This window comes from Scyliorhinus canicula, chromosome 3 (genome assembly GCF_902713615.1).
Source record: "Scyliorhinus canicula chromosome 3, sScyCan1.1, whole genome shotgun sequence".
Taxonomy (NCBI): domain Eukaryota; kingdom Metazoa; phylum Chordata; class Chondrichthyes; order Carcharhiniformes; family Scyliorhinidae; genus Scyliorhinus; species Scyliorhinus canicula.
This window is the reverse complement of record NC_052148.1, coordinates 204,278,066-204,290,764: the sequence shown is the minus strand read 5'-3', so window position 1 is coordinate 204,290,764 and position 12,699 is coordinate 204,278,066. Positions and strand designations below refer to the sequence as shown.

Here is a 12,699-nt window from a genome sequence, read left to right as displayed (position 1 = left end):
AAGGGGTGTCATGCCAGTGGTGGAATGAAGAAGGTTAGAGAGGTCAGCAAAGTGTTGTAGGACATGAAGAAGTTGCAATCCTGGAGAGATACAAAACCGCAATCAGGATGAAAGTAGATTTGTCTACTGAGGTTACTGTTGCAATGAAGGCTTGTTAGTCCATTGTCATGGGAGTGTTCCTTTAAGAAATGTTTTTGTCTTGTCACAAGGCTTCAGTGATGTCATTGTGTGAGTGGAGCTGGGCTGTGGCTCTGAGTTTTACTTTCACTTTGAGTGTGGACTGAATTTTTAACTGCACTGGTTGAAACAAGTGTTTTTCTCTATCTTCATTTTACAAGCTGTTTCCAGACTGCTTGGTAATTTAAAAGATAATTGCTTTCTAGAAGGAATTCAAATCTGATGTTTGAAAAGGGGAACAGAGTATCAATGACACGTCTTGTACCAGTGAAAATGTTGTGTGCTGGGCCACACCTTTGAAAAGGGGTTTCTAGTTTTACTTGGATTTTGTTTTGTTGAATTGGAACAGTTAAGGGGAATTCATTAAGGGTTAGACATAGATTTCTGTAGTTGTCTGGGGTCTTTGTGTTTGTAATTGATAAAAGTTCTTGCTGTGTGTGTTTATACAAATGTTAACTAAATTCTTAGAATAAAGCTTGTTGTTTTGATTAAAAGCACCCCAGAAGTCCGTTGAATAACACCTGAAAGGCGGCTCTTGTGCTCATCCCAGCCAAACAGTTATTGGTCAGGTGAACTCCATAATATACTTTGGAGTTTTCTAAACCCTGGCCCATAACAAAATCAACAGTAACTTTGTGTGACTCAGGCTCCGGTGGATATTTCAACATTAAGCTTTATTGAGTCAGCTGTGTTCTTTAAATTTTAAAAAAATGTTTCCAATTAAGTTGCAATTTAGCGTGGCTAATCCACCAAACCTGCACATCTTTGAGCTGTGGGGGTGTGACCCATGCAGATATGGGGAGAATGTGAAAACTCCACACTCTTTACTGCCGAAGATGAGTCAAATTTTGTTTATTAAATAGTCGATAAGCAAACAAAGGATAAAAAAGGGCTAAAAACCAAACCAACTACATCACATGAGCCATTGATCGCCAATAAAAGAAATGGTGCTGTGCCCGACACAGTCAAGCACCATTGCGCTACTGAAGACCGTTGCAAGACGCAAAACTACAGCAGTGCATCAACGGCATGAAAAATCCAAGCACATGTCAACCAGCAACCAAATGTAAATGCTGCACATGGAGGCCAATAGCAGTCTGCAAGAGCATACCCACAATACCCGCCTCAGGTTACTCCTTCGACGTTGCTGCCTCACTTTTCCCCTCCTGCAGTTTCCAGCAGCAAAGGCCCATCCGTGGGACGTCACTCTGATGCAAAACACACCATAGCTGGGACAATAACTCTTAAACAGAGAGGTGTATAGCGGGGAGGTTGTACTGGCTTCCCAACCTTTTTGCTGGGCCGTGGTGGCTGTCAGTCCGGCCCATGCCAGTTTAACAACTAGTTAATTTCCAATGTCTGATCTACTGGGAACTGAGCACAATGGTTAAATGGGACATGATTTCTTGGGGGTCTCACATTTATCCGCTTTTTGACTCCTGGCTTTCTTGAATAGAGTTGTTACATTTGCAGTTTTCCAATTCTCTAGACCTCCCCCGAGTCTATGAAATATTTGCAAAAATACAACCAAAGTATCCGCTATCTACAGGACCACTTCATTTAAGACTCCAGGATACAGGATGGGTACTTGTCAGCCTTTAGCCCAATTAGTTTTCCTAGTACTTTTTCTTTGGTGATAGTGATTGTTTTATGTTCCTCTCTTCCTTTTCTCCCTTGATTTTCTCCCATTATTGTTGGGATGCTTTTTGTGTCTTCTACTGTGAAGACAAATACAACATACTTATTAAATGCTCTGCCATTTCTTCATTTCCTGTTATTAATTCCAATCTCATCCTGTTAGGGACCAATCTTTTCTTTAGCTACTGTCTTCCTTTTTATATACTGTAGGCGCTGTTTTGATATTCTCTCATATTCTGATTTCTCTTTAGTAGTCATATTTTGCTAATGACTAAAATTTCTCTCCAATCTTCTGGCCTACCATTAACCTATGTAATATCGGTCACCTTTTTCAATTTGGTCCTACCCTTAATTTCTCCAGTTAGCTATGGATGGTTCACCCCTCTCGTAAAGCTTTTATTTCTCAATAGCACATATCTTTGCTGAGTGTTGTGGAATGCCTCTTTCAAAGTCTAGTATTGTTTATGTACCATTTTATCTTTAAACCCATTTTCCCAGTTCACTTTGCAAACTCTTGTCTTCTTTCTCTTGTAATTGTCTTTATTTAATTTGAAGACACTAACTTCTGATCCAAGTTTCTCACCCTCAAATGGAATATAAAATTCTGCCATGTTATGATCACTCTTCCTTCAGTCACCCTTTCCTATGTGATCATTAAATAATTCTGTCTCTTTACACATTACCAGGTCAAAAATAGTCTTGTTACCAGGTTGGTTCCACAGCATACTGTTCTAAAAAATTATCTTGAGTACACAATATGAGCTAGTGCTGAAGATCACCTTTGCCACTTTGATTTGTCCAATCTGTGTGAAGACTAGAATTGCCCACAATTATTGAAGTACCTTTCTTACAAGTTCTCATTATTTTTTAACTTATACTCTGCCTTACAGTATATCTACTATTAGGAGGGCAAAAACCTATTCGCACCAGTGCCTTTCACATGCTATTATTTCCTTATCTCCATTCCAACTAATTCTATATCTGATCTTCTGAGCAAATATTGATCGCACCCTTTGTTAACAGAGCCACCCCACCTACTTTTCCTTTCATCCAGTCCTTTGGAAATGTCAAATACTTTTGAATATTTAGCGCCTAGCCTTGGTCACCATGCAAACACATCTCTGCATTGGCTATCATCCTCATTTATTACCATTTGTGCCATTAATTCATCTGTCTAGTCACAAATGTTTCATCCATTCAGATAAAGAGCCTTTAATTATGTCTTTTTATCATTTTTCCCACTGTGACCCTATTTTCAGGCATCTGGTTATGTTTGTACATTCTGGCACGGCTTCAATTCCCGCACGTCTGAGGTAATTCATGAAGTTCCTGCCTTCTCAACCTTGTCCCTCGTCTGGGGTGTGGTGACCCTCTGGTTAAATCACCACAAGTCAGCTCTCCCCCTTCAAAGCGGAAAGCAGTCCTCTGGAACTATGGCGACTTTACTTACCTACATTCTGTCTCTTCCTGCTGCCACCCAAGGCCGGAATTGAACCTGTGTCCGTGGAGCTGTGAGGCAGCACTGCTAACTACTGTGCCACCGTGCCTAGCAAAATAGTGTTAGATCATAAGATCTTCTAGTACTGTCAGACCGTAGGCCTCCTTCCTAGGTTTCGGAACTGTATCTAATGTTGATGAGTCTGTGATCCTAGTAATACCAATTAGCATAACGTCTGTGTTCTTAAAATATCTATTTTTACAATGAGCAATTGGGAGATCTGCTAGTTTACATTAAACTGATTCAGTCTACTCAGTTTGAGACATGTTCTGAACAACATTTAGAAGTAATGACTCACATTTCTTGAGAGATGGTTACAAGAATTGAATATGAGAAATCTGAAACAAAAAGGAAATTCTGGAAGTAATTAGCAAGATATTAAACACTTGAAAGAGAAATAAAAAGCTTGTTACGCTTTCATGGCTATTTATTTTGCTTCATGACATTGTAGAAGATCTAATGTAAAGGAACCTTGAATGTACATACAGTACTATGCTTGCAAGAGTTGTGGGTTAGGGAGTGCTGATTATTTTCTTGGCTTCTGTAGCATAACAGCTGTATTTAGACTGAGAAACGATTATTGTCTCTGAACAAAAACAGTCAGTGTTAACTGTTTTTTTGCCAATGTTAATGACCTGTTTTCAATTGAGCATGTATTTATATAATATGTATTTCAGTATAGTTCCGTTTCTTTCTTTTCCCCTCCGTTTCTGAACTTTCATTCTCTGCCTGGTACTACTTTTAGATGTTTGCAGTGTACTGTTAAGTGACACAATGGATGAACGTTTAGCTGCCTTCAATATTGTTAGGATGCCAGATCAGTATCAGTAAACAGTTCAGGTCATGATAACCATTCTAGTTATGATCTGGATAAAATGCTTGAGTGAATAGTTACTTTGGACTTACATCCTTATATCATGATTCACTGCAGTTTATCAAATTTATGAATCAGGACAGGACATTGAGTCAAAAAATAATGCCAGATATTTTGAAAAACTAAGTAAAAAGCTCGTTCCTATTTTGCCCTAAGTATACTATGAGTAGGAAAATGTGAGACATCTAAATACATAGTTTTGTCTGATTATTGAAAATATTTTAGTCCTTGATTCATTAATATACTGGCTTTTATTACAAAGTTGTTATAAACATGCAATATTTTTCAGAAAGTTTGTGGAGTATTTAGTGAACAGTTCCGGAGTATTTCTCAACTCGCTGACATCGGATATTAAATGAGAGGAAGAAATTGTTGATGAAAATGAAAATTGCTTATTGTCACAAGTAGGCTTCAATTAAGTTACTGTGAAAAGCCCCTAGTCGCCACATTCCGGCGCCCGTTGCTCAGTAGAAATGTTAAGCTACATCGTGCATTAAACATTTGTTGAATTCTATTTTTTTAGCTCATGCTTAGATTATGAGAAAACACCAGCTGACCTATTGATTTGCTGGTATAAATCTCCAGATGCTCCTATTGCCTCAACCTTGTCAGACTTATGTTTAATACAATTATCTTAAATTATTAAATAGTAAGGTTGAGCATGCATATTATTTTAAGCAAACATATTGCCTTCTATCTAGCAATGTCTTGCATCTGGGGTGCCGATTGGTCTGAATGAATTGTAACATGGCCTTATCCTATAGGAAAACGTTAGCAGCAAACTCATTCATGGGGAATAGGTGCTCGTCTCTGCAGCTGCAATCACTGTTTCGAAGGCTGTGCCAGTGGCATGATTTCTCGGGGCTGGAAGACAACTTGCAGCGAGGGGGAAGATCTGCTTGATGTGGTTCACATAGATACAAGCCACATAGGTAGTACTGGAAATGGTGATTGTTTGAGAGAATTTGAGGAGTTAGGGTCTAAATTAAAAAGCAGAACCTCAAAATAATGGGTGCGATTCGACCAAAAAAAGACGAAGGACAGGATTCTGTTGGGAAACTACATTATTCCACCAGAAGTGAATCGCTGGCGCTAGGAGTGGCACCCAAGAACAACTCCCTCTCCTTTGTCATGCAGATTTATGCAGAGCTTGAAGGATTCCATTCCGAATCCCTTCATCAGGACGCCATTTAGAGCTGGTGGCCTGATACCGAGTCCAGCGCCCCCCTCCACCACACAGAAATTGTTGGGTTGCCCCTCCCGCAGCACCCTGCTTGGGGGAGGGGGGGGGGCAAACCCCCATGCTCCTGCCCCAAACCCCCCCCAAGACACTCCCATCAGAGACCCCACCACCCGCTGTTATTACAATCGCAGACTAGACCCAGCAGTGGCTAAGATACTGGACCAGAATACCAAGATTTTAGCTTATTTGTAAGACTCTGCGGAAAGAATGATTCGCTCCAGGAGTAATAATTGCATGAAGAAATAGGGCTTGGTTTCTTATGAATATCGTATTAAACTTCTTAATTTCACACCCTAAACGAACAGCTTACAATTAGCCCTTAGAAACACTACTACTCAATTTCCCATTAAAGAACAAGAAAAGGAACATACGGATCTCAATCTGTTTTACTGTGAGAGAATTGTGGACTCAGTGTCAGGCAGATCAGAATTCAGCTCTTCTCGCCAGAGTTTATTCACAAAATCCCCCTCTATAAAGCCTCTCAAAATGTCTCTCTGCATTCGTTAGCTCCACCCAGCAATGGCCTCATCTCTGTAAACTAAAAAACAATTCTCTGCAGGCTGCAAAGCACATTAACTCCCCAGGAATTTTCCCAGTCAAACTACAGTCTATTAGCCCATACTGAAAAACACACCCTTTGTCAATTTCAGCTTCTGACTGCTAAAAGCACCTAGGCCGTGCAAAACAAGATTATTTTTAAAGTAACATGACCATTGCAGTCAAACACATTCTAACCCCATGCTTTTAACCCTTAAATTGCCCAATGTTTAGAATCCAATATTCTTAATGTCTTCCAGTCATCACACCATATCAGAGCTCCCCCCCCCCCCCCCCCCCCAATCAGTCACTCCTGCTTGGAAGCTAAAGAGCAGTTCAGTTAGAAACTGAAAAATCACGGCTTTTTCACTTACGAGTCCCTTACACCTGCTGCCTCAGACAGAGGTTTAGAAAGCAGCAACTGTAATTTCATAGGTAGCTGAAACCACATCATAATACATAATACCAGATGCTTTGTGAGGCTTCTATTCACTTTCAAAGAGACATAGCTTTTAGTAGTAATTGACAGGGTAATAGCTTGCAGTCAGCCAGGTTTCTGGATTGTTTATTTTCATTTACCTTTATGCTTGAATGCATCTTAAATACCCTGCTTTGAACCTAACCACAATGTTTGAAGGGGCTGGTTTAGCACACTGGGCTAAATCGCTGGCTTTTAAAGCAGACCCAGGCAGGCCAGCAGCACGGTTCAATTCCCGTCCCAGCCTCCCCGAACAGGCGCCGGATGTGACGACTAGGGGCTTGTCACAGTAACTTCATTGAAGCCTACTTGTGACAATAAGCGATTTTCAAATTTTTCATTTTCATGTTTATAAACACTAGCTATGATTGACAGCCTCCTTTATTCCACGCCATGTTGCGTCGGGGCCAGCGCGGAGAAGGGAGACACTGTGTATGCGCACAAATCGCGCCGGCCCCACTACGCAGCGCAGACCCGCGGTGTCCATCTGACGCTGGGATCGGCAGCTGGAGCGGCGTGGGTCGCTCCAGTGCCGTGCTGGCCCCCTGTAGGGGTCAGAATTGCTGCTCCTGAGCAGACGGCGTTTACGATGGCGTCAACACTTCGCCTCAGGATCAGAGAATCCCGTCCAGCAAATTTGGGAGAATCTGATCAGTAAAACGTGGTGGAATTAGTAATAAAAATGCATGAATTGAGTAGAGGATTGTTGGATTTATTTGCTGTATTGTGCTGTGTACCCCCTTCTGGATCGACGGCAAATGGGCTGATAAAGTTTGCCCTGAAAATAAACTAATGGATAATAGAGGCCAAGGCATCATTGGTGCATTGTAACCAGTCTTGGGAGATTGTCAGCCTGTGTGAAGGATGTATCACAGGAAGCTTCCGATTTACCTTAAATACCTAGACATGTTGCACAGATATGCTTTTCAGATAAGTGACTATACCACACAAATATGGCTACTACACCCATCTTGGCGTGAGCCATCAGACATTTCAGGACTCCCGCTGGACCTGTGGTCAGGTTTCAGCTCTACTATGGTGGTACAGGCAGTGCTGGGTGCAAAAGAGACAAAAGAAAATGGCATGTGGAATTGTGCACTAGATTTGTGATTGACCAAATTGTTTTGATGACCCTATGCTGGGAAAGCTGCTCTGGTGCGCATGCATCTTTAAGACAACCAATTTAATGTATTTGGACACATGTCCTTGCTGCCTTTTAAATTCTGATGCAAGGTAACATTAATATAATAAAAACAGAAACGCTGGCAAGGTCAAGAAGCATCTGTGGAAAGGGAAACAGAGTTAGTGTTTCAGATTGAAGATCTTTCATCAGAGCAGTGGTTCACGATAACACATTTAATTTATTATCTGTGGTCGATACAATGTGGTCTGCTCCACATTTGGGAGACTAAATGCTTCACACTTGCTTTACAGAGCACAACTTTAACAGGATTATACCACCCAAGATCCTACACAGGTGAATTATAAAACAAAATTTGACACTGAGTCACATAGAGATATTTTTGATAAGCAAAGATATTAAGAGATATGGTCCAAAGTCAGGTATATAGAGTTAGGTCACAGATCATCTATGATCTCATTGCATGGCAGGACAGGCTCAAGGGGATGAATGGCCTATTCCTGTTCCTATGTTTCCAATCGGGCAGGTGACCAAATGCTTGGTCAAAGAGATAGGTTTTGAGGAGCATCTTAAAGGAGGAAAGAGACGTTGAGATGTGGAGAAAGTTAGGGAGGGAATTCCAGAATTTAAGGTCCTTGGTAATGTGGAATTCCCACATCCCAAGATAAGGGGCGGGATTCTCCCAGCCGGGCCGGAGAATTCCCGTGACCGGGCCACACTGCCCCGATGCCGGCACGCGATTCTCCGCAGAGTGGAGAAACGGCACCATTGGCGCCGGTGTGTTTAGCGTGGCGCTGATTGTGGGCCACTCTATGCGGATGGTGCGTCAATTCTCTGGCCCAGATGGGCCGAGCGGTTGCAGTTAAAACGCTGAATCCCGCTGGCCCTGTCCACACCTGCTTACAGCCGATGTGGGGGGGGGGGGGGGCGGAGGCGGGCGGAGGCGGGCTCTAACCCCGGGGGGAGGGCCTCCGATGCGGCAGGGCCTGTGATCGGGGCCCACCGATTGTCAGGTTGGCCTCTCTCTCCCCTGGCCTCTTCCTACGCGCCGGCCCCTGTAGTCCTGCGCCATGTTGCGTCGGGGCCGGCACGTTGAAAGAGGCCACTGCACATGCACGCATTGACGCTGGCGCTACTGCGCAGGCGCAGATCCCGCGGCGCACAGTTCGTGCTGGCATCGGCAGCTGGAGCGGGGCGAACCGCTCCAGCGCCGTGCTGGCCCCTTATAGGTGGCAGAATTACTCCTGGCAGTGGCCCGTTCACGCCGTCGTAAAACACGCCGTCGTAAAACGCGACGGCGTTTACGACGGCGTGGACACTCTGCAGCGGGATGGGAGAATCCTGCGCACGATTCTCAAGAGGATAGAACTAAAGAATGCATTATTCCATGCAATTGTGGGACTGCAGGGATTTTAAAAGAAGGATGATCATTTTAAAATTGAGGCATTGCTTAATGGGACCATTTTAGATCAACAAGCATGGGTGACTGGTGAATGGTACTTTGTGCATGTAGGAACATAGGCAACAGAGTTTTGGATAACTTCAACTTTGGGCATGACTTTCCCACCATGTTGATCCCAGCGCCGGTCCCATTACACCAGGTCCATAGCAAGACAGGCCACAACGCGGGTTTTGCGCCGGGCGCCGAACCGCGCATGATGCACTTGGGCCTCTTTGCCCGATGAGATCTGGATCCTCGCTGAGCATGATCAAGAACAGCGTATTTAAATGAGTCAGTAAGCTCATTTAAATATGTGCAGATTGTTCAGGGCATTAGTCTTTCATCTCCCGGTATTCACTGGCCCCACTGGCGAGGCCTCACGCTAGCTTAAATTAGTACTTAGTCCAGAAACCAGACGTGAACGCCAAGCAGGAGGGATTGGAGGCCATTGGAGCATCCCGGTGGTCGGAGACAGGGCAGGGCATTGCCCAGGCACTGCCTGACACCTGAGCAGTGCCAACCCGGCCAAGGTGCCAGGGACAGTGCCTGGATGCCAGGTTGATACTGCCAGGGTGCCATGGGGCACTGCCTAGGGGTGGGGCCTGAGGGGTCCTGCCCATGAAAGGGGGCTTTCAAGGGTGAGGAGTTGAAGGAGGGGGCTTTCAAGATGGTGGGGTCCTCATTGACCCCATACCGTGGTGTTCTCACTTGTGAGTGGGGGGAGGCGATGCCCTGATGCCGACAAGGGTGGGTAGGTGTGGGCCTGGGTCACCCTCATGCCTGGGTAGTGGTGGGGGTCACGGGGACTTTTAGTGATGGGGTAGGAGAGATGTCTGTGGGGGTTGCGGTGTCCATTGGTGGGAGATGTGGGGACCCTCAACCTAAGATCAGGGTACCCTTCAAAAATGGCACTCTGATCTCTGAGGAGTTGGTCCTGCTGGTAGGTTTAGTTCCCTACAGCGGAAGAAAATTCAAAGTGTGGGATTTTTCAGTGAGAAACTCAACAAGCTCCCAAAAAATGAATTAAATGAGTGATTCAGATCTGGTACACGCCCAAACACTAGTGGAAATCACCCAAAGCAAAACTTTGTCGTTTGTTTGAGAAATTGCACCCTTTGTGTCAGATAGAATGGAAAGCTGGCCAAACGCATTGGAATAGGCACACCTAGAGGTATATATTCTAAGACAGTCTCAGACAGTCTAAGGATGAGGGCCTCAGGTGGGGCAATATCAAGCTATGTTACAGATGTGAAAATAGGCAGTCTTGGTGATGGTGTATATACGTGGTTGGAATCTTATCTTGGGTCATATGTGACACCAAGGTTGTGAAGAGTCTGGTTCAGTGTCAGACAATTGCCGGAGAGAGATGAAGTCGGTGGCTGGGGAATGGAGTCTGTAGTAGGAACCAAAGATTTGAACGATGTTGCTAACCTCTAGCATGTGGATGAGAAATAGCAAGGGGGGTGTGTGGAGGGGAAATGAGGCACTAGAGGTATCTGTGTGGCAGTAGTTTGAGAAGGCATTACTGATGATCCTCTGGCTATGCTTAGAAAGATAAGAGTGGAATTAGCTGAGTGCAGTCCTACCCAGCTGGATGACAGTGGTGCAGTGTTGGAAGAGGTGGTGTGCTCAACTGTGTCAAACACTGCAGCCCATGATCTGGATTAAATATGTTAGGTGAGTCAGCATGCAGTTCCCAACATATAAATGATTCCCGAACTATAAAGCCTTGTCAATGGACTCCTTCCAACAATGCCATAGCAAAAGGAAAATAATGAGATACCATTGTTGAGTATTGCTGAAATTCCCTTTAGAATTCCCTGGTCCATTCTTCCTGGTGCCATCCTGACCAATCAGAGTCTACTTGTCAACCAATCAGCACCCTTTTCTCTTGCAGTATAAATTGTTGCTACTTTTGAAATTTGGCATTCTTGTGTCTCGTCTGATGAGTATAAGACAAAAGCTTTGACGGCATGTCTCTTTTTCAGTTATACTCAAGATACCATTCTAGTTAGCTGAATCTGTATGTGGTTGTTGGAACCAGAGGTAGATTAATTTATCCTACTCCAGTGTGGAGGCCCACTTTAAACGTATTGCTATTGGAAGGGCAAGGATACATCCTAGAGCTCTGACTGATGACACTGGTGTGCAATCCCAAAACCTCAGTGGAAGAAAATAAGATGGTAACAAACCTCTACACAGAACTAATTTGAACACTCTTATGAGATTGATAAAACAGTATTTCCATTGTTTGGATTGGCCCAGGTGATGCTGCTTTTACAACTTTGGAAAGTTATTTTAAGATTATTGTTCTGAGTCAGGATTGTTGTCGTTTGGAAGTGAGGACTACTTCTTTGAGGGTAGAGAAAAGTTTAAAAAAGTAATCCTTATAGAATCTTGTAGATTCATGTTCACTGCCTGAAAGCCTCTAATAGAAATCACAAAGTGACAGCCACTAGCCACTGTGTTTAGGGACAGTTCTTCAAATGTGCCATGGTCTTGTGATTTGGTGGGGGTGGGCAGTGGGAGTTTCCCATCTCCTCCTCTTCCTTACTTCACAAACAAAGTTAAAAGATTACCTTAAATGGCCCCTTCTGGACCCGGATCCTCTGTCCTCACCTGGAGCGAATCCACTTAAGCCAAAGTTAAAATTGCAGTTCAGGGTCAGCTATGTAATCAGACCTCATATTAAAAGTGCCCTACCAGCTTCAGATGTATGCCTTTGTTGGAGAATGGATTAAAATCAGTCATCAGAAAGCAGGTAGGAAATTGTCAGCTATGTCATTTGCCTGGTTTCCCCTGGGTGGGAAGGCTGAAATTTGTTAACTTTGTGTCAGTAGAATATGGGAGCATATATTTAAATTCCATTGATTCAAAATTAACAGTTACCCAAGGAATTTGAGCAATTCGTTTCTGGGAAGATTTATTAAAGGCTCATATGTGGTTTGACTCTTCATTATAACATTTGGTGGAATTATATTTCAAGTGATCAAACAGGTTTATTGTCTCGAGCAGCTGAATGGTTGGCATCTAACTGTAATTTCTTCTCAAACACATTATTTCCGCCCTCTGCTTGCAGGTTAGTGCAAGAGATGCAGATAGTGGTCATTTTGGTACCATCTATTATTCTCTTTATGAGGGTGTTAGTAACTATGAAAAATCACACTTCTTCACTATTGACACCTCGACTGGTAAAGTCTGCACAGCCCATAATATGGATCGAGATGATGGACCTTCAAGTTACGATCTGGTAGTGATGGCTGAGGATGGGGTAAGTTAAATCTTCATTTTGTAAATCCTTAGTTCCTCCTAATTGTCTGAGGAAAACGTTATATATAATGTAACAAGTGCTTAGGTCTGGCGTTAGTTAAAATCATTCAGAAACTCGAATTTGCCATTTTGTGTAAAACCACAAGGAGCATGTAAGAGCATGAACTTTTTGAGGTAGTTTTGAAAGCATACTAACTATAACTCATGTTGACATGCATGGTAGGAAGCAAAACAAATGGCTTAGAAGAAAACTGCAAAGTGAGAAAGAACTTGGGAATCCTGTGGAGCTGTTCTTTATTCTTTTGTTATAATTTTAAATGCCAGCTTCCTTTCATTTATTCATGTTTCTCTCTAAAATCAAAAACAATTAGACAACCAGATAGATGGTGGAAGTTCAAGAAG

The 12,699-nt window shown here is 43.2% G+C and overlaps 1 protein-coding gene across 1 annotated transcript in view; it reads left to right on the top strand.

Annotated features, from left to right (window-relative positions):
* dchs2 (dachsous cadherin-related 2) overlaps nucleotides 1–12,699 on the top strand; it is a 191,856-nt gene that overhangs the window by 18,585 nt on the left and 160,572 nt on the right. Inside the window, exon 3 of the mRNA XM_038792979.1 lies at nucleotides 12,107–12,298. Within this exon, the coding sequence (XP_038648907.1) occupies nucleotides 12,107–12,298 (192 nt within the window). The remainder of the gene's footprint in view (nucleotides 1–12,106; nucleotides 12,299–12,699) is intronic.